Source organism: Diabrotica virgifera, chromosome 7 (assembly GCF_917563875.1).
Source record: "Diabrotica virgifera virgifera chromosome 7, PGI_DIABVI_V3a".
Classification (NCBI taxonomy): domain Eukaryota; kingdom Metazoa; phylum Arthropoda; class Insecta; order Coleoptera; family Chrysomelidae; genus Diabrotica; species Diabrotica virgifera.
In genome coordinates this window covers 203,194,899-203,222,400 of record NC_065449.1, presented here as the reverse complement: position 1 = coordinate 203,222,400, position 27,502 = coordinate 203,194,899, and the positions used below count along the sequence as shown (strand labels likewise).

General features: G+C 32.2%; 2 protein-coding genes across 4 annotated transcripts in view; one reads left to right on the top strand and one right to left on the bottom strand.

Moving 5' to 3' along the window:
- Positions 1-6,999, top strand: part of LOC114337602 (cathepsin L-like proteinase) — a 35,700-nt gene extending 28,701 nt beyond the window's left edge. For both annotated transcript variants that reach the window (XM_028288093.2, XM_050657223.1), the window contains exon 5: positions 6,701-6,999. In XM_028288093.2, coding sequence (XP_028143894.2) covers positions 6,701-6,948 — 248 coding nt within the window. In that variant the 3' untranslated portion in view covers positions 6,949-6,999. The remainder of the gene's footprint in view (positions 1-6,700) is intronic.
- Positions 7,000-15,516: 8,517 nt separating this feature from the next.
- The window catches only part of LOC114337601 (cathepsin L-like proteinase), a 30,160-nt gene continuing 18,174 nt past the window's right edge, over positions 15,517-27,502 (bottom strand). For both annotated transcript variants that reach the window (XM_028288092.2, XM_050657222.1), the window contains exons 4-5: positions 21,834-22,113; positions 15,517-15,811 (exon numbers count right to left, since the gene is read on the bottom strand). In XM_028288092.2, the coding sequence (XP_028143893.2) occupies positions 15,561-15,811; positions 21,834-22,113 (531 nt within the window). In that variant the 3' untranslated portion in view covers positions 15,517-15,560. The remainder of the gene's footprint in view (positions 15,812-21,833; positions 22,114-27,502) is intronic.

Here is a 27,502-nt window from a genome sequence, read left to right as displayed (position 1 = left end):
TCCCACATTTTGCAATTTTGTGCCCAGTCGTAATTTATAAAAAAATTTCGTCGGATCTTCTTTTAAGCTTTCTAGGTTATATTTAGGAGATCTTACTTCTCGTCCCTTTTCTATATTCTGTACCTGAGTGTTATTGTTTTTGCGATAGTTAACTATCACGTTGGCCATAAGTAAACGATGGTTGGATCCACATTCTGATCCACGGTATACCCTTACGTCAATGGTTATCAGCTGGGAAGTTAGACGTTGAATTACATAGTCGATTATCGAGCGCAGATTCCTAGTAGGTTGTATCCATTTAAATTTGTGGATGTCTCTATGTTGAAAAAATCCATTCATAAACCTGAGAGACATTGTTTCACAAAAATCTCTAAGACGCATTCCGTTGTCATTGGTTATTTTTGTTCCCCATATCTTCCTACGACTTTATTATTTTCTTCTCTACCTACTCTGCCGTTTAAATCTCCTAGTACATAGATTTCACAGTTTTATTTAACTTGAGAGATTATTTCATATATCTTGTCGTAGAAATCGTCTTTACTTTCTGGATCTGCATCCTCATTTGGGGCATACACTCCGACAATTACGATATTGTGCCCATTGTTTTTCATTTTCAGCATCAGTAGTTGTTCATTTACTTCAGTCCATGATTTAATATTATTTTTAAGATTTTTTCGAATAGCAATTGAGTCTTCTCTCGTAGCTCTGTTACCTTTGCTCACTCCACTGAAGATATGTATATACTCTCCTATCTCTTCATTTCCTTTTCCCTTTTTCTTGGTTTTGGTAAGAACACATACATCTATTTTTCTTTCCGCCAATTCTTTGAATACTTCTGCTTGTTTGGTTTTAAGTCTTTGCACATTGCATGTAGCCAATATCATTTTCTTTTTCCGTTGCATTAGTCGTCTTTGTTTTGATCCGTCCGCATTCCGAGGCGTTTTGTCGAAATTTGTAGCATTTATTTCTTTCGACAAGGGACGAGTTGCTAGCCCATCGCCTTAACCCTCCTCCTTTATCAGGGCTTCGGACCGGCACCGGCATTTACTGAGCCACTCAATTCACCCAGCACTTACCGGAGGTGGAGTTAAACATTAACTTTATTACTTCACACTTATAACACTTATTCACAAATACTTCCCAAAAACAGGAGAATGTGTTTCGATAAGATTTCTATATTTATTAAGGGAGGTCATAACGCTGGATACACCCATGAGTTCTTTTTATCTTCGAGCTATTCAACATTATGAAACCTCAGCGAATGATATAATACTCTTCTCTAAAATTTGTGTTTTCAAATAAAAATAGACGGTTTCGTTTTTATTCAATTCGAGTCTCCTACTATCTTCTGACACGTGTTTCTAGGTTTACCCGTTATCAAAGAGACTTTATAAGAAGACTGAATTAAATTAAAACGCACCGACTGGTTGGTAAATATATTTAAATAATCATACAGAAGTAAAAACTTCGTTTGTATAATGGTATAAAAAAGTTTTATTAAAAAACATTAAAAGTCCTCCAAAAGGATTTGCAAAATGTTTTCAATCTGCATCAGATCATCCTCAATGCCTAGAACGAAGTATTTCCACGTTAGAATTAATGCAAAGGGTTAAAATTGTGACTAGTTAAAGAAAAATGTGGTTTTACTTACGTTCTGCTTAGTATATGAAACTAGCAGTTTTTGAAATAGGTTACATCAAGAATTATGGTTTACATAATAATTGTATGATATTTATAGCGACTTCAAGTCGATGTTAAAAGATTAAATGTGTGCTCAAAGGGCAACATGGTTCCCTGCTCGATAAGAACTTGTGGTTCTTGCCAGTTCAATAGACACAGACCAACAAAAGGGAAGGAGATGACAATCTAATTATCAGACCGAAGTGGCATGACAAGACAGGTAGTCAATTTTTGGTTATTACTTTCAAATTATTAGTGTTGTTTAAAATTTGGACTATATATTAGTAATTGTATAAAAGTGAAATTTAAATTATAATAAATTACATTTTATTGTAAAAGTCTAAAAGGCAACTCTCTACTCTCTGTTACAGAAAGAACTGTTGTTAGTGTTAGGTTGATAAAAATACTAGTCATAGTAGAGTCAATGACGTCATTGGTGACAATTTTGAGAAAGCAGACGAAAATTTGATTTAGTTTGAAATAAAAGAGAAGAAAATTAATTCTATGTGCACAACTTTTATTTTTGTCAATAACCATTACAACCACAATAATAGGCAACCAACATTACTCTTTTTTATTTTTACAACATTAATATACATATTATCTTGGTACCTATATAAGTTGTGCACATAGAATTAATTTTCTTCTCTTTTATTTCAAATTAAATCAAATTTTCTTCTTCTTTCTCAAAATTGTCACCAATGACGTCATTGACTCTACTATGACTAGTATTTTTATCAACCTAACAGTTCTTTCTGTAACAGAGAGTAGAGAGTTGCCTTTTAGACTTTTACAATAAAATCTAATTTATTATAATTTAAATTTCACTTTATGTAGTTACTAATATATAATCCAAATTTTAAACAACACTAATAATTTGAAATTAATAACCAAAAATTGACTACCTGTCTTGTGATGTCACTTTGGTCTGATAATTAGATTGTCATCTCCTTCACTTTTGTTGGTCTGTGTCCATTGAACTGGCAAGAACCACAAGTTCTTATCGAGCAGGAAACCATGTTGCCCTTTGAGCACTCCTAACACATTTAATCTTTTAACATCGACTTGGAGTCGCTAGAAATATCATACAATTATTATGTAAACCATAATTCTCGATGTAACCTATTTCAAAAAGTTGCTAGTTTCATGTACTAAGCAGAACGTAAAAGTATTACCACATTTTTCTTTAACTAGTCACAATTTTAACTTTTTCAAATACATTCTAAGGTGGAAATACTTCGTTCTAGGCACTGAGGATGATCTGATCCAGATTGAAAACGTTTTGCAAACCTTTTGGATGACTTTTAATGTTTTTTAATAAAACTTTTTTTATATTATTATACAAACGAAGTTTTTACTTCTGCATGATTTTTTAATTATGGTATACAGCTAGCTACTTGGATTTTCCCATTGATTTTGTTTTATTTATATATTTAAATATTCCACCAACGTATGCCTTTAGTTACCTCTAACGAGGAAATATGAAATGAGTGCAGAGTTGGGAAATACCCGGGTACAAGTACCCGAATTTTGTACTATAAGTATATTTTGGGTACTCAGTACCCAGTACCCGAATAAATTTTCAACGAAGTACTTGGTACCCGTTCCCGTAGGGTATCGGCTAAAATACCCGGTACCCGCGTTTATTATACGAGTACAATTTCCGAGTACTTTTTGCAGGTCTATACTTGTCACTGCATGTGGGAGAGCAAATTAATAGTATAATAATAGTAGATACGCAATCAGTTTTAGTCCATTCGTCAAGTCAAGCAACGCCTATTCTCTTATGCTACAATAATTAATAGAGCCCTCGAATAAATGCTCTAACTGATGAAAATTTGTTGATGACTTTGAAAAATTAGTTATCTTAAAAGTCAATAAAATTAATCAGTGAGTGTGAGTGGTGTTATACTGATTATTATTAATAGATGATTAATTTTAAAAATTCTTATTTTTTTATTTTAGTTGGAATTGTCCGTTATTTTATGTTTTCATGACTCATAAATAAATATGTTTAGAGATGCAGAGATAATTATTACCAGTGCATATTTACTGTGCATATCTTGCGCATATGTATTTCACAATTTTTTACTGCATATGTATGCGCATATTTCAGCAAAAATTGATCGCATATAAATCCGCTCCCTAATTATTACCTTCTTACATTTTTTCGGGTCCTATATTCGAATGTACTCGAAATAAGTAGGTACCCGAGAAATTCGGGTAATTGTACTTTGAGTATTGTAATTAAGTATTTTCTATGGGAATAAGCCACAATTTTACTAAAAAATGAATTTATTAACGTTTCGAAGCCCAAATCGGGTCTCGTTGTCAATTTGGGCTTCGAAACGTTAATAAATTCATTTTTTAGTAAAATTGTGGCTTATTTCCCATAGAAAATACTTAATTATAAAAATGCCACAAGGAAATAGCTTTAGAACAACATTGAGTATTGTACTCTGAGTACTTTTTTTAAACAATGTACTAGGTACTCTGTTCTCGTTACTCAAATGTGAAAAGTACCTGGTGCTCTGTACCCGAGTACAATTTATCAGTACCCGGCCCAGCTCTGAATGAGTGCCGATAACAATTAAAATAAACTGAGAACCTTAGATCGGGCGATGCTAGGAATCTATTCAACTAAAGCATCAGCAATTTACCCGTCGAAACCGCTATCATTTTGTACTCTGCACCCAATATAGCATCATTATCATCATTCTCTTTGCCTTATCCCTATGCGGGGTGGGCTTCCCTAATTGCATTTCTCCACACAATTCTATCCTGGGCCATATCAATATTAATCCCCTTTACCAACATGTCCTGCCTAATCGTCTCCCCTCACGTCTCCTTTGGTCTTCCTCTCCTACTCCTTCCAGGAATCTGCACTTCAGCTACTCTTCGTATCGGATGATTAACGTCTCGACGTTGAACATGACCAAACCATCTCAACATATGCTCTCTCATTTTGACATCAATTGGTGCCACACCTAGACTTCCCCTAATATACTCATTTTTAATTTTATCCTTTCTTGTCACTCCACTCATCCATCTAAGCATTCTCATCTCCGCCACATGCATTCGTTGTTCCTCTTTCTTTTTCACTGCCCAACATTCAGTTCCGTACATCATAGCCGGTTTTATGGCTGTTTTATAGAATTTTCCTTTCAGCTTCATTGGAACTTTTCTGTCACACAACACACCACTCGCTTCTTTCCGCTTCATCCATCCAGCCCTAATTCTGCTGCATGCATCTCCATCTATTTCTCCATACTCTGTAATACCGATCCCAGGTACTTAAAACTATTGCTTTTTACAATCAGTTTACCATCCAAAGATACCATTTTATTTGTAGTAACTCCATCTTTAAATGAACATTCCAAATACTCTGTCTTTGTCCTACTAAGTTTTAAACCTTTTCCCCCCAGAGCTCGTGTCCACTGTTCCAGTTTTTGTTCTAAGTCTCTTTCACTATTTCCTACTAACACGACATCATCAGAATACATTAACACCATGGAATGTTACCCTGTAGTTTCGCTGTTATCTGGTCCAAAACTAATGAGAATAAGTACGGACTAAGCACCGAGCCTTGGTGCAATCCTACTTTCACATAAAATTTATCAGTCTCTCCCACACCTGTCCTAACACTAGTCGTTACTTCCTTATACATATCCCTCACAATCTTTACATATGCATCAGGGACTCCTTTCTTATTGAGTGCCCACCACAGAATCTCTCGAGAAACTCTATCATATGCTTTCTCAAGATCAATGAATGTCATATGAGCGTTTGTTTCTTTACTCCTGTATTTTTCCATCAACTGCCTTATAATGAAAATTGCATCGTTGTTGATCTGCCCTGCATAAAGCCAAATTGATCCTCGGATATGTCGGTCTCTTCACGTATCCGTCTATCAATTACTCTCTCCCATATTTTCATGGTGTGGCTAAGCAGTTTTATAGCCCTGTAGTTTGTACACTGCTGTATATCTCCCTTGTTTTTGTAGACAGGTACTAGTATACTGCTTCTCCATTCGTCTGGCATTTGTCCAACTTCCTAATTATATTAGTTAAATCTGCTAGCCATCTTGTTCCTGTCTTTCCCAGTGCTTTCCATACTTCCCCAGGAATATCATCTGGTCCTACCGCTTTTCCTTTCTTTATTTTTTGAAGCGCTTGAGCCACTTCCTCGTTTGTTATTTTGGTGACCATTGCTGTTACTGTCTCCGTTGCCTCCACAGGCTGTCTGTTAAATTCTTCATTTAATAAGCTGTCAAAGTACTTTCTCCATCTCTTTTTGACATCCTTTTCATGAACTAGTATTTTATTATTTTCATCTCGGATACATCTAATCTGATTAAAATCTTTGCTTTCTTTGCTCTTTGTTTGGCTATTTTATATATCTTCGTTTAGCCTTCCCTGGTATCAAGTTGATCAAGTTGGTTTGAATATGCTTCTGCTACTTTCGCTTCCTTTTTCGCGACCATATAGTTTTGAAGATCTGTGTTGGGTCTGGTTTCTTGCCACTTTTTATATAATTTTCCCTTATCTTTTATTTTTCCTTGAACTTCATTTGACCACCACCAAGTCTCTTTATCCTCAAACTTTTTTCCTGAAGTTTTCCCCAGTATTTCGATAGCAGTTTCTCTAATACTACTGGCCATTTTTCTCCAAATTGTAGTAGGGCTTCCTTTCATGTTCCAACATATTTTCTCTACTATTCTTTCCCTGAACCTTCTTTCTCATCTTTTAGCATCCACCACTTGATTTTTTGTGGTCCTCTCCGATATTTTGGTTTAGTTTCACTTTATACTTCGATGTTCAGAACAAGCAGCTTATGTTGTTGTCTGCACCCAATATAACGTGAAACCAAATAAAAATAGACGGTTTCGATTTGATTCAATTCGAATCTCTTACCATCCTCTGATTTTTGTTTTCCTTATATTTATATAAAAATTTTCCGTAATTCTAATTTCTACAACTTACACTAGTGAATAAAATAATTAAAGTTCACTTGTTTTCAGCTAATGTCGGTCCAATATCTATAGCTGTTGATGCAGATACATGGCAGCATTATGGAGGTGGAGTTTTCAATAACAAAAATTGTGGAACCGCCCTCAATCACGGTATTCTTGCCGTAGGATACACTAAAGATGCCTTTATCGTTAAGAACTCATGGGGAACAAGTTGGGGTGAGAATGGTTACATCAGAGTCATCCGCGGTAAGAACTTGTGCGGTATTAACCAAATGAACTCTTATCCCAAATTGTAAATGATAATAAATAGATAAAATATGTATAATATAAATAAATATATAAATATGTGTTTGATTTTAATTTAATTGATGAGCGTCACAGTTTTTCGATTTCTTTCTAACGCATTAAATTGTATGTGACAGAAAAAAAGGCACGTCTGTGATTAGAGACATTTATAACATTTATTCCAATTTTCGATAGATGGCGCTATAATCGAAAAAAAAAATATTTACGAAATATATAATATATCTACGAATATAATCTGTACAATTTATAAGACTATACAAATCAAAGAAAATACTTTTATAAATGCAATAAACAGAACTGATTTGTTTTTATGGCAAATTGCAAATAAAATGTGACTGTCAGATTTAACTAAAATGTCATGTTAGAATAAATGTTATAAATGTGTATTATCACGGACTTACCTTTTTTCAATCATTTGTGACGCACTGAAAAATGCTCATGAAAAGGACTTTAGGTATCTTATTCAACAAGCGTATTATTATGCTGACTTTGATGCCTGGTTGTACCAAGAGATCTTAAGTTTAAGACGTGTTTTAAGCTCAACTTACGAAATATTCTCATTACACCGTTGAGTTTTAGTCAGCTTGTCGCAATGGATTATCACGTGGATTGGATCGATAAAAATCGAAAATTATGGTGCAAAGTAAGTGAGACTTGAAGCGGCCCTAACTATAAGCTGAGCTGGTCTAAGCTGGAGCTTAAGATTTGTTGGTGCAACCAGTCATTATTCACGCGTATGAAGTTTATGACTTCATAAGGTTCATACAAGTGAATAACAGTCATTATATGCGAGTAGAATACTATACTTTATCCAAGGCTATCAAATAATTTTGACTAAAATTTATATAAATATTTATTTTTAGATAAATAATATTAACTAAGTAACAACGAAACAAATTAATGAATTTATCTATAACTGCCTACATTAAAAAGAACAAAAAACATAGTTAAACTCTGTAGATTTCTTACTTTTGTTGTGAGATATTATTATAGTCAGGAGCTTTAGTAATGAATTTATTTATAACCTCCATAGAAAAAGTAGACTAGATATCTTCAAATATATTCACTAGTTTACAACCAATTTGCGACTGGAATGCAAAATGATGTATTTTGTTAATTTTTGCTCTCTGAATATGAATACGATGATAAAATGTTCCTAACACGTAAGATTTTTGGGTTATAATTTTTTCAAAAAAAAAAATGAGTTACGGTTTTGAGTTATGAGTATTTTAGTAAAAGTTTTTTTAAAACAGTCATTTGTAATATATCTGTGGCCGATGTTATCAAATTAAGGTTTTTCCTAAAAATTGTGCATAATTTGACAACACTGGGATATCTAATGTCTACGAATAACACATTAACATTTAAATAAAGAATAAACCAAAGGTAATCCTTAATCAGTAAACCTACCCATTTAAACTTATTAGTTCTAAACCGTTTTAACGACTGTTACTTCTGCATGACAAAAATGTCTGGGTTTCCAAGGAAAGGTAATCATAAAATTGAATATCCAGACATTAACTCAGCAATAAAACCGGTTTTCCATGGAGAAGATTTACCAGTTCTATGACCCTCGGCAAATTGGGAAGAAGATTTGGAAATGTATGGCCATAAAAGTAAACCCGATAATGTATCAGAAAAGAATGATTCTTATTTTCCCGAAAGCGACGAAAAAGCACCTTATTGCATCCAACAAGCCGAATTACACGATTTAGTTCGAGACCTTCACTTGCCCAAAGGACATGCTTAACTCAAGGTTCTACATTACAATAATGGATTTTTTTTTAAATGGAATTTACTAGCCAGTCAAACTTATAATATTTAGGAACCGTAACCAGAAGCTATCCTAGTTTTTTACTATGCAGGATAAAATTTGTGTTTGTATTAATCCACATAGTGTTATGGGAAAATTGGGATAGGCAGAAAATTGTGTACAAAAGACTTACTACGGTTTTTGTTTCTTGTTCTGAACTTATGTGTATATAGAATTAAAGAATTTTTATAATAAACAGCAATATTTGATGTATTTTATAACTCAACATCTAACATTTCACCTGACAACACAATGTATGCGTGGACCCCTGCGCAGAAATGCACGGCACCTTAAGAAGAAGATAAATCAACATCTATACGTGGTGGAAAATTTTAGTGTTTGAATTCGCATTCAGGATGCCTTAAACTCCCCGTTACAGCCATTTTAACATCAGTCGCAATTTTTTTTTGTTTTTTTTTGTTGACTAGTGTTATTTATCTGCGTATAGAGTGAGCACGTAAAGGTTGGAATAAATTCATTTTTTCATTAATGGCCAATTTTGAGAATAAATCCTGAAACAGGTCAATTTTTATTTTTAATTTACGACTTTTTGGCATATATATCATACTAGTGACGTCACCCATCTGGGCGTGATAACATCATGGATGTTTTTGTTAAATTAGAATAGGGGTCGTGTGATAGCTCAATTGAAAGGTAATTCAATTATCTATTCAGTAAAATAAACATTAACGTAATTATTTACACAGGGTGTCAAAAAAAATTTTTTTTAATTAAATTTATTGACATAAAAAGAAGAATGTGTGTAATTTATTTAATTCAAAATCCATTTTATTGCTATCAGAAAACACGAAAAAATGTTTATTTGACAAACAAATATTGTTTTTTGCTCAAATTCAATATTAAAGCAGCTACCCAGCTGTCTCTTGACAGATTAAACATTTAATTTAAGCGAAAAGCAATAATTATTTTTTAAATAAACATTTTTCTCTGTTTCCTGAGAGCAGTAAAATGTATTTTGAATTAAATAAATTACATACATTCTTCTTTTTATGTCAATACATTTAATTAAAAAAATTTTTATGGACACTCTGTATAAATAATTATCTTATTGTTTATATCACTGAATAGAGAATTTAATTATCTTTCAAGTGAGCTATCACACGACCCCTATTCTCATTTAAAAAATCATCGATGATATCATCATGCCCAGATGGGTGACTAGTATGATATATATCCCAAAAAGTCGTAATTTAAAAATAAATATTGACCTCTTTCGGGATTTTTTTCCTAATGATCCATTCTTGAGAAAATGAATTTATTCCAACCTTTACCACTGTATAATAAAATATCTCTAAACTAAAATCACAATAAAGATGCACTAATGCTGGGGATACAGTAATGTCTAATGCCGTTAATTAACGCATTATTTGCATTACAGAGATGGAAAATAATCAGTTAATTAACGACATTAGACGTTACTGTGCCCCCCAGATAAAAAATAAACAAACCTAGACATGTTAAGTGTTACGAGGAGCACTCCCGAATCATGATTTTAAATTTATAAACTTTGTAAATCATGATTTGGGATTTACAATGTATATGTTATAGAAAAGCCCGAATTTCAGGGAGTCCTAGGTTTGACTAGGCAATCCTCAGGTCTGACTGACGGTCTTAGTCAAAGCCCGAAATACATTACAGTTTCGGCCTTTGACTAGTCAAACCTAGGAGAGACTAAGTTGGTCAGGAAAAGGTCGAAATTTAATTTTATGAAATCGGGTTTTGACTAGTCAAACCCCGATCAGCTATTAAAATGTAGTATTTTTTTAGATTATGTTTAATCAAACGTCATTTTTTAATTTTAATATTTATTTTTATATTGTCGTAATAAATTAAAAAAATTAGTGAAAAAAAATAGTGTTTATTCTCACATGTTGAGGCATTATGGCATTTAGAGTTGCACAATACATTAGACCTTTTACACTTACATAATTTTGAAGAGCATTTCTTATTGAAGTAGCATTTTATAAAGCCTTGTCCTCCAAATTTAGAAGCTGTTGTAATAATTTCTCTTAGAGACAGCTATGAGTACATCTACTTGTTTGTATAGTAATTTCCAGCCACGTTTAGTACGTTAAAAAGTAAATATATTCGCAAAAAATAATTACTTAAATTACTAGACAGTGTCTGAGATAAGCGAACCGACTAAACTAGGTAGTTAAAAATTTAAATAAAATAAATTTACACTCCCAGTACTTCCAATAATTCTTCTTTTTTAATGAAACTTTATTTGAGCTGTTAATATTTTGAGGTAGGAAATTTTGTGTTGTACGTTTCCTACTCTGAATCTGTCAAAATGCGTCTGAGTTGAGCGAATGGAGTTTGAATATTATTTACACGTAATTTGGATTGATTAGGTATATGAACTTTAATTTAGCATAAACAACTGGAATGGGAAGGTCATCGTCAACTGTGAAGTTATTGCAACCTGAGAAAGAACTAAGGATCACCGTAATACTAACGAAGTCCCTGGACCGTCGTCACTAGGAGAGGAAGGAAATTGTCAAACAATTCAAATAACTTCTTCATATGTGGTTTGTCGTATTTGCCAAAAAGAGAGCTCTGACCCACATACGTGCATAATTTGTTTTCAGGTGGATGAATGAATGAATGAACGAATGAATTTATTTGACTACATTACACAATTACAAGGTTTGTAGCAAGTCAGATTTCAAAGATTTAAAATAAACAAGTAAAAACCTATCTATACATAAAATTAGAATATACCTTGGTGGTACATGTTGTGTGCGCTGACAGCACGCTTCGTGCATACTGTGAAGGTTTTGTAAGAAAAGTTACATGCATGCCTTGTGCACAGACAGAAAAGATTAAAATAAATAAAGGATAGGCGATTGAAGGGCTTCATGCCCAGGCTAATGCTATGAAATAATTAAGTGAAAAAATGTCCTTCAATTTCGATCGGAAAAACTGTAATAGTACCTATCCCCAGCTTTGATAGAGCCAAAGGAGATGCTCGAAATATTTTGTGTGTCATACAAGATAAAACAATTGATGGTTTATATAGAGTTAGAATGAAATACGGAACAATACACACACTTTTTTCAAAAAATCAAATAAGAGAATGCAAAGAGAATTTTTATAATTTCGAAGATGTTCCAGACGTTAAGCTGTCTCTAAGATCCTAAATTTGGAGAACAAGGCTTTATAATATTCTTCAAAATTGAGGCCATAAGAGCCAGAGTGGCCTATGTTGTATGTTGACCAATTATAGGTTTACATAAGACTACTAAAACAATTGGACATTGTTAGCTTCTGATGATTTTCTTTGATTATGTGAAGTAATGTTAAAATCAGTTAGGCCACTCTGGCTCTCATCGCCTCAAATATGTAAGTGTAAAAGGTCTAACGTATTGTGCAACTCTAAATGCCATAATGCCTCAACATGTGAGAGTTTTTTTTATTTTAATTACTACAATATAAAAATAATAAATTTTTAATTTAAAAATTGACGTTTTATTAAACCTAATCTAATAAATTACGAATGGTAGGGGAGAAAAATATGCTAAATGTGCAGTCACTCGAGCGCTTTGGGGACCTATTGGGTTGTGAAGAGTAGGTCATAAAACTAAAAAAGTTAAGTAAAGTTTTCCATTTTAGTGCGAGCTTGCAATTTTTTAATTTAATTTTCCCTTTCCAACAATCGTTTTTTCCGATTATAATGCCATTTATCCATAATTCGAAAAAATATTTCGAATAAAAGTTACTTATTTTTACGTAAGGAACACAAATCTGTAATAAAAAATGAGGGTTCCTATTTAAGATTTTAAAGTAACCCCCACCCCACCTCCGTGGGGGTCGTGTTTGGTGCCATTCGATAGATTTTTCAAAAATATTAAATAAGTGTATTTTACAGATTTTCGATCTGATGTTCATTTCGCGAAATATAGTGGGATTTGTATTTAAAATATTAAATTTACCCCCCACCCCTCTCCGTGGGAAGTCAGTCGTGTTTGGTATCATTCGATAGATTTTTAAAAAATATTGAGCACATATTTTTAAGTTTTTCGATCTGTCATTCATTTCGCGAAATATTCGCTTTTTTCTTGTGAAATTTTGGGACTCGCCCATTTCCTTACGCCCGGCTCAAATCGTCAGATTTTTTAAATATACACTCTTTTGCATGTACTTAATTTACCTTATCTTATTCTGACAATTTCGAGTTTTTTTAAGGATAGATTTTTTTTTCGGGCCCCCCTTAACGAACTCCCCTGTGTTAAGAGCTAATATATGGTAGAGGTACATCTACAGGGTACCAGGTTTCTCCCCATATGATAATCTGACGCGCTCGAGTAACTGCAAAAATCCCCGCTTGGGCTCCCCTACCTTTAATAGCTGATCGGGGTTTAACTAGTCAAACCCTGATTTCATAAAATTAAACTTCGACCTTTGCCTGGGCAACTTAGTCACTCCTAGGTTTGACAAGTCAAAGGTCGAAACTGTAATTTATTTCGGGCTTTGACTAAGAGCGTCAGTCAGACCTGAGGATTGCCTAGTCAAACCTAGGAGTGAAATAAATGGCGACTCGATTTTGTATTTTTAAACCTAGGAGTGCCTGAAATTCGGGCTTTGACTATAACATATATACAGTAGAACCTCGATTATCCATGTACGGATTATCCGTGCTATGATTTTCTATTACTGAAATTGCATCTTTGAGGTTTTATCAAAAAGCGTCACCGTAAATCACTCGACAGAAATTCTGTACGACAAGAGGGAGGCTCATAATGAAAGATTTATTTTTTCTGTTATCTCTTTATGGTAGGTACATACTATCATGTATGTATATATTTTTATGCTCTGTATTTTCTCTATGTTATGAAATTGATCAACATTCTCCATTAATTCGTTTAATTAATTAAAAAGCTTTTCAATAAAAAATATTCTCAGGGCTAATTGATTTTAAAGTACATATTACCTTTATTTTGTGGCTTCTAGTATTTCTCGTTGCTTGCTTTATCCAGGACAAAACAGGGAAAATAAATATACTCAAAATCATATAAATTGTATAACTATTATTTAATTATATACTATACCATAAATATAAGATTCAAAAACTATGCTAAACTTTATTCCGTTGTAAAAATTTCTTATCTAATAAAAAAAACTTTAATTCTACTACATATCTATTATTTTTAACCAAAATTCATTCAAATGATTCGGTAGACTGTTCTTCCTATTATATTAAAAAAAACAAAATTTAATGTTCACTTTTTAAATAGATTACTTATATCTTCTATGAATTTATGAATGAATAAATTATACTGTAAAACTGTTAAGTTGACAAAACACAAATATGCTATGTAATATAAAACAACCCTCTCTTTTCACAAATAATCTGACTGATCTTTTCTATCTTCTTTACTTCTTCTCATGGATTGTGTTGTCCTCGGTTCTCCCACAACGTGCACCTTTGATGCTGCGACTGCCCTTCTCCTTCAAACTGTTTCACAAGCAAATACAGCACTCGCTCGAGTTCTCTCCTCGATTAAATCTCTGACTCGATACAAACAATATCAATCCTTATATTTCCAAGATTTCTTCTCTCAGCTCGATATCTTGTGCAAGTTGATATAAACCGGCTACTCGTTCCAGACAGAAACTGGAATCTATTCGGACACAAGGAGTTTGTACTTATCGACTTGATCACGATTTGCTTCCACGGCCACCAAATTAACCACTTAACACAAAAATACTACTTTCCGAACTGGACTGGTTGCTTCCGATCTTAATTAAACAGTAAATTCTTTTTCCCTCATCGATCCGAAACTCAACCACTTTATTCTCCCTTCATCGGTCTCATCGCCAATCACAAGCATTCTCCACACATAATATCCCTACTTTCATTCTTAAGAGTAAATATTATTGTAGAAAAAATTTCTCTCTCGTCAATTTCCAGGAGATATTACAATTAAATTTACTTACAATCTAGAAAAATCCCTCTTTCATAACTAAACAAAATTGTTTACGATGCTTTCTTTCTAGGAAACCATTTAGAAACATTGTCTATTGTCCATTCCAAAGCGGCACAATTAACTTTCTAAAACGACCGTACTATAGTTCATTGTTTTGGAAATGTATTAATCCGTTAGTAGAAACTTTACTGTTAGACTTTCACTCTTCAACGAAACACTGCTTACGGCTAAATTATTTAATTTACAATTTTTGGTCATATACAGGGCGATGAAAATTTATGATCTCGTGGTCTTTGACATAAAATTAATTCTCTAAAGTTTCGCCATAAAAATTATATAACAACATATACGTACATATGTATTATGTATAAGAAATAAAGGATCAAATTATCCGTGCCACTTCCAGTCCCGAGGAGTACGTATACTCGGAGTTTTACTGTACATTGTAAATTATAAGTTGGGAGTGCTCCTCGTAACAATCAACCTGTCTTGGTTTGTTTATTTCTAGTGCATCTTTATTGCGATTATAGAATAGTGGCGTAATTCCAATATACTTGGCATCTATCTCTTCAATCCTGACCCCACGGAGGGAGTGTAGTGGTCGACGTGATGTCGTGTATTGCCCGTGTCCAAAGATATCTGTCTCTTGGCATAACGATTCAAAAAAGGAACATACTTACCACATAAATATTTTGTGTTGTTATTATGTGACGTCACTTGCTATGACGCGGAGGACGTGCAACGAAATTTATATTGTACGAACCATATTAAAGTATTAGAGTAGAAAAAACACGTTATAGCATAAAAATATTTTATTTAAGTATATATATTTAGTAATTTATAGTAAAGGAATTTGACTGGCAGAAGTAATTTGACATTCATTTTTACCAAGGGCTAAACGAATGTAGCCCTCTTCTCCCCAAGAGGCTCCCCAGGAATTTTTAACTATCCAACTGTTTTCCGTATAACCAACTGCTAACACAGCATGATTAGGATTTGATCTACAGTCGTCGTGATCAAAGATGCCACCTCCATACAAACTCCAATCGTTGTTAGCAAACACAGAAACAGATACTGGACCATATTGAGCTAAAAAAAATCAGCATGGTTCAACATTAATAAGGTTAAACTACTGCTAAAAATTATGTTAAACGATAAAGTGGAATTTTTGAAACATCGGTTGTGAAGCCATGAAACAAGTTCATAGAATAATTTGTTCAATGGGTGATTTTGTATGGCGGACTAATATTAGACTAAGTATTTGTTTAACAAGCAATTCGTGATATGAAGTGATTCTTATTATTTTCAATATAAAGTTGTTACGTATTTTTTATGGGAAATAAGCCACAATTTTACTAAAAAATGAATTTATTAACGTTTCGAAGCCCAAATCGGGTTTCGTTGTCAAAATACAAAATACTATTAAAATAAAACAAACATGTTGTTGCTAAGTAAAAAAATTCTTCTAATAATTTATTTAATCTGACTCATTTATATTGGCAATTCAGACGCATATTATACATTTTAAAGTAGAAGACTTTAAAATGGTATCGCCAATATTTATGAGTTGCGTTCCTGGGACGACTTTACTAAAAGATAGTTCATTCGATTACATGAAATCAATCCCAACTCAAGAATATCCGTCGCAAAAAAATCATAGCATGTGATCTGTCTTTAAAAAGACAACCAAATGCAACGATGACAGTAAAATTCTCGCGTTAGAGATTTCATGGTAAATCACGAGGGAAAACCAGGAAAAAACCTCGTGATACTATCCCGACATCGTAAGTATTTGGTCTTACATTTAATCTACCTTCAAAAAACTAATACCAAATTCTGACTTTAATATGTTTAAATTATAAATAATATTAATATTACATAGATATACAATAAGTAATACTAAAATATAAAATTTGTACTAACTCGATATGTTATTGACTTACTAATCGTGGTATTTTCTTTCTATTGACTTCCTCTTTCAGTATGGGTAACCACATCCTACTGCATTCTACCGAGGAATTTGCGACACAATTGGTTTCATTTAGCATAATTAGAGCCGCTTCTTTGATTTTTCTCTTTTTACTATCTGATTCTTTCAGGACTATACTTGAATCTCTCCACTCAACTCTATGTTCATTATCCCATGCATGTTGACATATCTGAGATCTATCAAATTCTCTGTTTTTAATATAAGACTGATGTTCACTTATTCTAACGTTTAATGGTCTTGATGTTTCACCTAAATAAAATTGTTCGCATTCACAAGGTATTCTATAAATGCAATTCTTTGTTCTTTCTTGTTCATTGTTAGGTTTAGTTTCAGATAGAATAGATCTCAATGTGTTTGTTGTTTTGAATGTTGTTGAAATGTTGAATGTATTTTCTATCGTTTTAAGTTTCTCGGATAGTCCATTTATATATGGTATTGTTATTTTCCTCGTATTATTGCATATATATATATATATATATATATATATATATATATATATATATATATATATATATATATATATATATATATATATATATATAAAATGATGTTGGATAATCGAGTACAAATATGAAAATAAATAAGCAAAATCATTGGCTAATACTCGTAAAATGAATGTGAATTTAGTTGGAAATATATAAAATGATGAAGGGTCATCATTCCATACATTTCTGTGCAACTATATACACCGGTGTTTCGGCCTATTTGGGCTTCGTCAGTATAGTGTAGCAAGTTAAAAAAGTTGTTTGTTAACTTGTAAAAGGATTACTACAGGAGCAAGGTTACCATTTTTGGTCAGATTGTTAGAAGACCCGCAGTCGCAAGGCTACAACTAACATTGCCAAGGAGGTAAGGCTACCTGAGGAAATGAAAAGCCATAACATTATTAAATAAAGTGATGTTGGATAATCGAGTACAAATATGTAAATAAATAAGCAAAATCATTGGCTAATACTCGTAAAATGAATGTGAATTTAGTTGGAAATATATAAAATGATGAAGGGTCATCATTCCATACATTTCTGTGCAACTATATACACCGGTGTTTTGGCCTATTTGGGCTTCGTCAGTATAGTGTAGCAAGTTAAAAAAGTTGTTTGTTAACTTGTAAAGTATTAGCCAATGATTTTGCTTATTTATTTATATATATATATATATATATATATATATATATATATATATATACAAAATATGCATAAGATGGAATGCAACCACAGACACGTGTTTCTGACTTATTAGTCGTCATCAGTATGGTATAGCCAAACAGGAGCAACGCAACCAATTTGTGGCTGTAATGTTAGAAGGCCCTTAGGATTCGAGAGCAACAACTAACACATCCACGGAGGAAGCTACAGCTACCTGAGGAAAGTAATGCCAAACGTTTAAAACGTTTTAAGATCAAACAAGGAGAGGTTAACGCGAGTTAATAAATATCGGCATGGCTCGCAACAATGAAAATACAAAATATGCATATGTTGCTCTCGAATCCTAAGGGCCTTCTAACATTACAGCCACAAATTGGTTGCGTTGCTCCTGTTTGGCTATACCATACTGATGACGACTAATAAGTCAGAAACACGTGTCTGTGGTTGCATTCCATCTTATGCATATTTTGTATTTTCATTGTTGCGAGCCATGCCGATATTTATTAACTCGCGTTAACCTCTCCTTGTTTGATCTTAAAACGTTTTAAACGTTTGGCATTACTTTCCTCAGGTAGCTGTAGCTTCCTCCGTGGATGTGTTAGTTGTTGCTCTCGAATCCTAAGGGCCTTCTAACATTACAGCCACAAATTGGTTGCGTTGCTCCTGTTTGGCTATACCATACTGATGACGACTAATAAGTCAGAAACACGTGTCTGTGGTTGCATTCCATCTTATGCATATTTTGTATTTTCATTGTTGCGAGCCATGCCGATATTTATTAACTCGCGTTAACCTCTCCTTGTTTGATCTTAAAACGTTTTAAACGTTTGGCATTACTTTCCTCAGGTAGCCGTAGCTTCCTCCGTGGATGTGTTAGTTGTTGCTCTCGAATCCTAAGGGCCTTCTAACATTACAGCCACAAATTGGTTGCGTTGCTCCTGTTTGGCTATACCATACTGATGACGACTAATAAGTCAGAAACACGTGTCTGTGGTTGCATTCCATCTTATGCATATTTTGTATTTTCATTGTTGCGAGCCATGCCGATATTTATTAACTCGCGTTAACCTCTCCTTGTTTATATATATATATATATATATAATATTATTTCATATATCAATACCATATATAAAAGGACTATCCGAGAAACTTAAAACGATAGGAAATAAATTCAACATTTCAACAACATTCAAAACAACAAACACATTGAGATCTATTCTATCTAAAACTAAACCTAACAATGAACAAGAAAGAACAAAGAATTGCATTTATAGAATACCTTGTGAATGCGAACAATTTTATTTAGGTGAAACATCAAGACCATTAAACATTAGAATAAGTGAACATCAGTCTTATATTAAAAACAGAGAATTTGATAGATCTCAGATATGTCAACACGCATGGGATAATGAACATAGAGTTCAGTGGAGAGATTCAAGTATAGTCCTGAAAGAATCAGATAGTAAAAAGAGAAAAATCAAAGAAGCGGCTCTAATTATGCTAAATGAAACCAATTGTGTCGCAAATTCCTCGGTAGAATGCAGTAGGATGTGGTTACCCATACTGAAAGAGGAAGTGAATAGAAAGAAAATACCACGATTAGTAAGTCAATAACATATCGAGTTAGTACAAATTTTATATTTTAGTATTACTTATTGTATATCTATGTAATATTAATATTATTTATAATTTAAACATATTAAAGTCAGAATTTGGTATTAGTTTTTTGAAGGTAGATTAAATGTAAGACTAAATACTTACGATGTCGGGATAGTATCACGAGGTTTTTTCCTGGTTTTCCCTCGTGATTTACTATGGAATCTCTAACGCGAGAATTTTACTGTCATCGTTGCATTTGGTTGTCTTTTTAAAGACAGATCACATGCTATGATTTTTTTGCGACGGATATTCTTCAGTTGGGATTGATTTCATGTAATCGAATGAACTATCTTTTAGTAAAGTCGTCCCAGGAACGCAACTCATAAATATTGGCGATACCATTTCAAAGTCTTCTACTTTAAAATGTATAATATGCGTCTGAATTGCCAATATAAATGAGTCAGATTAAATAAATTATTAGAAGAATTTTTTTACTTAGCAACAACATGTTTGTTTTATTTTAATAGTATTTTGTATTTTGACAACGAAACCCGATTTGGGCTTCGAAACGTTAATAAATTCATTTTTTAGTAAAATTGTGGCTTATTTCCCATAAAAAATACGTAATTATAAAAATGCCACAAGGAAATAGCTTCAGAACAACATAAAGTTGTTAGTATAATAAATTAGAAAGTAAACATTTATGAACTTGTCATTGTATCATTGAAACAATATTTTAGTTAACCAATATGTTATACAAGGCGCTCGAAAATTAAGGCATAATTTTAAAATTATTTTATCCGACAAATCTTTACTATATATATTATACCGGTATATTGTACATATTTATCGGTAGAACCGCAAAAGAATTATTTTTATCATTATTGCAAGTAAATTGAAAACATGGCAGCAGTTTTTTTATTTTAGTCCAATTATTTTGGTTTGAATACGTTTTTTTTAATATTCTTCAAAGGAGTTTTTCAAGTTTATTTTATGGTTTTCCGTCAAATAAACCAAAAACACTAAGAAAATCGGAATTTGTTAGTATCGGAATAAATTAGAATCTTTATTCTTCACGCAGAAGGATACAGTCAAGTTGAACTCGCTATACATTTTGATGTCACTCAATCAACAATTTCAAGAGTCTTAAACGTTCTGCCGTGTTTGGAAGTAACTGAAGAAGACCCGTTTAAGACCGCAGAATCGTTACAACTCCTGATTGTATCTAGTCTGGAAAATGGTCTGCGATCTGAAAGAGCACTTACTGGCACAATACTGACCTCAGAGCATCGAAGGCAAAACCGCATTTTGCTTGTGAATATATTGTTTGCAATAATGAATATTGGGGAGAAATATTATTCAAATACGGATCCAGTTATTCTCTTTTTTCTCGTGACAGGTAAAATAGAGTCTAGAGAAGATTTGGAAAACGCTACGCACCGTTTAAAATTGTAGAGACTGTACACTATGGTGGCGGCTCAATAAGAGTGTAGGGTGGGATTAATTTGAAAGCTCCTACAGCGTTAGTTTGAATAAAGTGGGGGGCGTTGGGGCGTAGTGCACCAAGGTGCATTACTGACATTTTAGAAGAACGTGCCTTTCAATTTGCACCATTATTCCTATGATTATGCTTGATAATGTTGGCCGTTATATATATTCCGTTAATTATGCAGCGACATGGTCAGGATGTTGGAATTCCTACCATAGTTTGGTTTGCGAGAAGTCGATTTGTAGATTAAATAATATTGATAGTGTATTTGATAAATAATTGATTTAAGACGTGAACTTAATAAAAAGTTATTTGTTGTTTATTATTTATGGAAGATCCAAGCAGAGAATACATCAGGATATATTATTCTGTGATCCAAGTATTTTTTTGTTAAATATGTTCAAAATTGTAAGCGTTCCATAGTAAGAATATATTATTAAAAAATCACTTTAACGCTTTTCTTTTTTTCTCGATTGAGTATTAGTTTTTGTTGTACATATAAATTATTACAATCACTGAATATATAGTTAGTGAAAAAATTATCACATTTATTAACTGAATTAATAATTTGGAATTATACAAATAACAGTTATCCAAGAACATTCAAAAGCCATTTCTTTAAAATTAATGATGACATTGTCAAGTAGAATGACATTCTAGTAATGTTAAGATATCCGTACCAGTGTGAATTTTACTACACGTAATTTGACGTGTAAAGACAGAAAAAGTAGGGATAGCCGTAAAATATTTGCGAATTATGTACCGATTACCTTAAAGTTTTAAAAGCATGCGCTAATTCTGGTGCACATTGTATTTTAGACACAAGACAATAAAAGGGAACCATTAAATAAAAGGTAACGTTAAAACATACTTTACATCAGAACTTACCAACAGCTTCTATAAGTGCATCTTCATCTGAAGGTACTCCCAACCATCCTGAAATGCTAGACACTGGTTTATTATCCACTTTTCTACATTCACCTTTCTTTTGTGTATACTCGTATTGACTTTCTGAACTAATACCATTTGCTTCAATGTACTCAAATGCGACGTCAGCATTACCTCCAGAGCATGCGTTATTCTCATTATCACAGTCCAATAATTCTTGTTCACTTAATGGGATTGTCTGATTTTTGTGAATAGCAAGTTGACCTTCCAGTGCACCTGTCTAAAATTTAAAAAAAGTTATATTTTGTTATTAAGATTACGTGTCAAAAATACGGTTGTTATATTTTGTCTAATCCTTGTTTATTTTATTCAACTTTGTTAAGACTCGTGCGGGAGCGCTTTTTAAAAATCACAAGAGAGGGCGCGTGGTAAAACTTTATGCCGCAAGCATAAAAATGTGTAAATTAAATTCAAAAGATACATATTTATCCTTAATTTGTTTTTCATTTTCATTTTAAATGCTTTTCATTTGATTTAAAAAAAGTACAAACATAAATTAATATTCTATATAATTCATTCTCCCGTTTCCAATTTAGTCGATATATTTTTTGCTGATCCTTTGAATTCAGTACGAACTTTTATTATATTTTTTGCTTTGATGTTACCAGATGTTGCTGGGGTACTCTTCCAAATATTTTCGATGAATAATAAATATTTCCATAATATACGCATTTTGTAAATCTTCGTCTCCGGATTATGATGAGTCGTTGTTAGTTGTTGTCTCCTAAATAATTTTTTTTTAAATATAGTAATAATCTCTCAAAGAAGCTTTAAAAGATGTGATGTAGACCAGGGCGCATCTGTAAAAATATTAGTACATTTGGACGTTAAGAGGTGACTCAATTTTCTTTGCAGAAATTGTTTGAAAATAACTCAACTAATAATATATGAGTTATCCTCCCTCTCAAAAAGGTCCGGAACATTGTTTAAATAATCAAAATGGCAAAAAATTAAGGAAGAATTCGATTTTTTTCTTCGTTTTTTTATTATAAGTTTAAAAGTATTCATTTTCGAGAAAAGTTGTACTGATATAAAGGTTGTGTAATTAAATTTCCTACAATATAGAATTAGTTAAATATCTAAAAAATAGTCACCCTTGTTGCAAAATAGCAATAATTGCGAAAGAGACACACAAAAACAAGTATTCGCATTTTTCGTTTTCCAACCATTGATGCTACACTTAGGACCTTCATATTTCACCCATAGAAACTTTACGATACAATAAAACAATACTGCAAATTTCATTAAGATCGGTTCAATAGATTTTGCAAAATAAATTTTGCAATCCAACTTTCGCAAAAAAATTCATTTTTTCAAAATGTTACAGGACTGAAAATAAAGCAGATAGCAAGATGAATTTTTGCTTATACAAGTGTACTGTACCTTTTATTTTCAACTAACAAAACTAAAATTGATTAACTACCACGGCGTCAGGAATTTTTTAAATAAAACTTAATTATTGGTGCTACGCGCAGGACAGCGGATAGTTTGCTCTAATTGGGCATTCCAATGACCTTTGATAATGATTGATACATTTTAATTTTTATTACATTTCGATATAAATAAATAAATTTGTTTATTGCAAAATAAAAACACATACTCTATCATTTGAAATAACACTTTTTTTAGGAAAAATTTTCTTTGCTCATATATTTTAACTTAGAGAATAAAAGTTTATTATTTTTAAACATATGCAATTGGTTAAACAATATTTCACAAACAATAATAAAATTAGTTTGATTTTTGTGGAATTAAAATATTAAAATACAACAAAATATAGAGTAAGAAAATAATATATTAGATAAAGATTAAAAGAAATTTTGGTGGAAATCAACTTGTGTGAATCGAACACCGCTGTCCTGCGCGTAGCACCAAAAATTAATGTTTATTTAAAAAATTTCCTGACGCCGTGATAATTAACCGATCTTAATTTTGAAAATTTCAAATGAAAGGTACAGTATACTTCTATAAGCAAAAAAAATCAACTTGCTATCTGCTTTATTTTCAGTCCTGCAACATTTAAAAAAAATGAATTTTTTTGCGAAAGCTGGATTTCAAAATTTATTTTTCAAAATTTGTTAAACCGATCTTAATGAAATTTACAGTGTTGTTTTACTATATCATAAAGTTTTTTCGGGTAAAATATGCAGGTCCAAAGTATAGTATAAATGGTTGAAAAACGTAAAATGCCAATACTTGTTTTTGTATGGTTTCTTTTCGCAATTATTGCTATTTTGCAACAAAAGTGACCATTTTTTTAAATTTTTAACCAAACCTATATTGTAGCAAATTTAATTACGCGACTTTTATGTTAATACAACTTTTCTCAAAAATGAACAATTTTAAAGTTATAATCAAAAAACCAAAAAAAAAATCGAATTTTTCCTTCGTATTTTGACATTTTGATTATTTAAACAATGTTCCGGACCTTTTTGAGTGGGAGGATAACTCAAATAATATTGCTTGAGTTATTTTCAAGCAATTTCTGCAAAAAATTTGAGTCACCTCTCAACGTCAATCTCAAAACAGATGCGCCCTGGAGTAATGTTCATGTTCATTTTTGAACCCCCACAAAGTAACGGTATCTGCCTATTTAAATATTTTTCTATAATAGGGCTACCTCGTCTATACTATTGATATTTCTTATTAGGCTAGAGTAATAAGACAAAAATATACCCTGTTCGTGCCACTTCAGCAGCCAGAGTACTGAATCGTTTTTTCGGCAGGTAATACCTATAGGAACAAATTATAATTATTTCCTGCGTAGGATCTGGCGGCCATTTTTATTTATAAACAATTAACTGCCAAAAAATGGCATTTCCCCCTTTTTTTTTCAAATCAACGGAAAACAGTGAAACATGATTTTTTTTAGTACAAATATTTTCGAGATTATGGAAAAGGCTTTAAAATGACGTATTACAAAGTTTGATATGCTCATTTATTAGGTTTGTTCTAGCATCAATTTCAAACGGTTTGAAACCATCAGCGAATAGTGGACCAGCGCGTGTAAAGGGGATAGCACTGGTGACTGTATTATGTTCTCTCACTGACCAACTGTTTGCTGACGGTTTCTGACTAGTTTGGCTGTTTGCTAGAACAAACCTATTGTTAATATAATTGCGAAAAAAGGTCGGAATTGCAAAAAAAAATATTTTCTCAAGAACTGTTGTGAAAATTAGTGTACAGCTTTGCAATTTTTATCAAATGAGGGTTCTTTGGTGCTTAATGTGTGATAAAAATTTCAAAGCTATTCATTCAATTGTTTAAATTTTAATCAAACTGTTTATCACAGAGAGCATTTTTTTGCAATAACATAAGTCAGAAAAAAATGACCTCAAAACCATTCCACAGGTGTCAAATAAAAGAGCATGAGCTACATTTTCAACATGGTTTAAAAATTGAATAAAAGATGCATTTATTAGTAATAAATAATTATGCAAAGGTATCGTCAATTTTTCTTAATAAACTTTTTGAATAACTTTTTCCAAAAAAATGAACTTTTTTACCCTTTTTTAAGTGCACAACTACCAAGTAATGATATCTATATTGACAAAAAATTGTAATAAATATGTATAATTTCTTATATAACAAAATAAAATGTTTATAAGGAAAGATTTACGATACTTTTGCATAATTATTTATTACTAATAAATGCATTTTTTATTCACTTTTTTTAATCCAAGTTGAAAATATAGCTCCTGCTCTTTCATTTGACACCTGTGGAATGATTCTAACTTAATTTTTTCTGACTTATGTGATTGCAAAAAAATTATCTCTGGGATAAACAATTTGAATAAAATTTAAACAATTAAATGAATCACTTTGAAATTTTTATCACATATTTAGCAACAAAGAACCCCTTTTTGACAAAAATTTCAAAGCCGTACACTAATTTTTACAACAGTTATTGCGAAAATAATTTTTTTTGCAATTCCGACCTTTTTTCGCAATTATATTAACAATAAATGAGTATATCAAACTTTGTAATACGTCATTTTAAAGCTTTTCCATAATCTCGAAGATATTTGTAGTAAAAAAACCATAAGTTTTCCTGTTTTCCATTGATTTGAAAAAAAAACTGAAAAATGGTATTTTCTGACACTTAATTGTTTGTAAATAAAAATGGCCGCCAAATCATACGCAGGAAATAGTTACAATTTGCTCTTATAGGTATTACCTGTCGAAAAAACGCTTCAGTACCCTGGCTGTTCAAGTGTCATGGAAAAAACCTTATTACCCTTATTCCGGTGGGTGAGTTGCCGGAATTTAATTGAAATGAATGTAATAAAAAGAACAATAAATATTTTATTTATTGTTGTATCAAAAATGTGTTTCGTTTAAGACACTCGGAAGGAAAGGTCGATGTTAGCGACGGCCAAGGGGTGTGACCCGATACGTATGCCTGTCGAGCTGTGACTGAAGAAAAAACCACAAACGATAAATATGTTTGTGTTTCTTTTACTTTGACCAGCTGTCAATAAATCACTAGGTCTGGCGTACACTTTTACAGTTTTAAGAAAACAATTTCGATGCATTAAGTGAGTTGTTGACATAATGGTCTGATATGATAACTAATTTATGTGGGTGAGAAAACAGATATTGACAGAGTAAAGCCATGTCACTCTTAACATTTTTGTATTTAATTTAATGTGAATTTCGAATGACTAAGTTGTTTCGCTTTTGAGAAAAAATATTAAAATTAAAATTAGCAAAAATAGTAATTAAAGCGTATCGCTATACCCTGGACTATATTTGAAATTGAGGTGTGAATCGATTTTCGCCCATTGCGGTAGAAGTTGCAACATTTGTACCACAACATCTACTAGGTAAATTACCTAAACCTAGTTGAAATATGTTTATTTCTTAAAGTATATGCTTTATTTTTCTTATTTTCACTTTTTACACTTTTACTTCATTCTTCGTTTTTCCGTCGATCCAAATCTCATTTTTCTGTATTACAGTGATCCAGTCGTCAGACCGGATGACTGACTTTTAACCTCTAAGATCGTACGAAGAAGCTGAATTTGGCTGAAAATGTTAATTTTTGGGACACCCAAAAGATGTAAAAAAATTTTCCACTCCTACCTCCGGGCTTACCCCTAAAACCCCACACGTATGGGTAGGAAAACGAATATGTACGCTGTAGAAAAAAATAGTTCAAACAAGAAATAATGTAGCTGAGATATTTGTTTTGTTTTCTGGCGTTGGTTTAGAACCTTTAGCCAATAAAACAATAGCTATTTGTATAACAAGGGAGGAAAGTGCTACTTTTCCTCCCGAGGATCATTCAAGGGATGAAAAGGCACTTTACTCCCATGTTATACATATGGTTTTTCCACCTTCCTCAAATAACTAGTCATTTTTTCATTTTTACTTAATTTATTTGTGTAACTAACCAACAAAATTTATTAGAACTAAAACTAACAAGTAGGTACAATATAACTGTCAACTGTCAAAATATAAGTTAAATTATTAATGTAAACATTCTTAAATCAGAATAACAATTTACTGTTTTTTACCATTCTGCAAAATACAGAGTGTTTTTAAATAAACGTTAAAATGTATATATATTTACGTAATAGAAAATAGATATTCTACAGGGCGTCAAT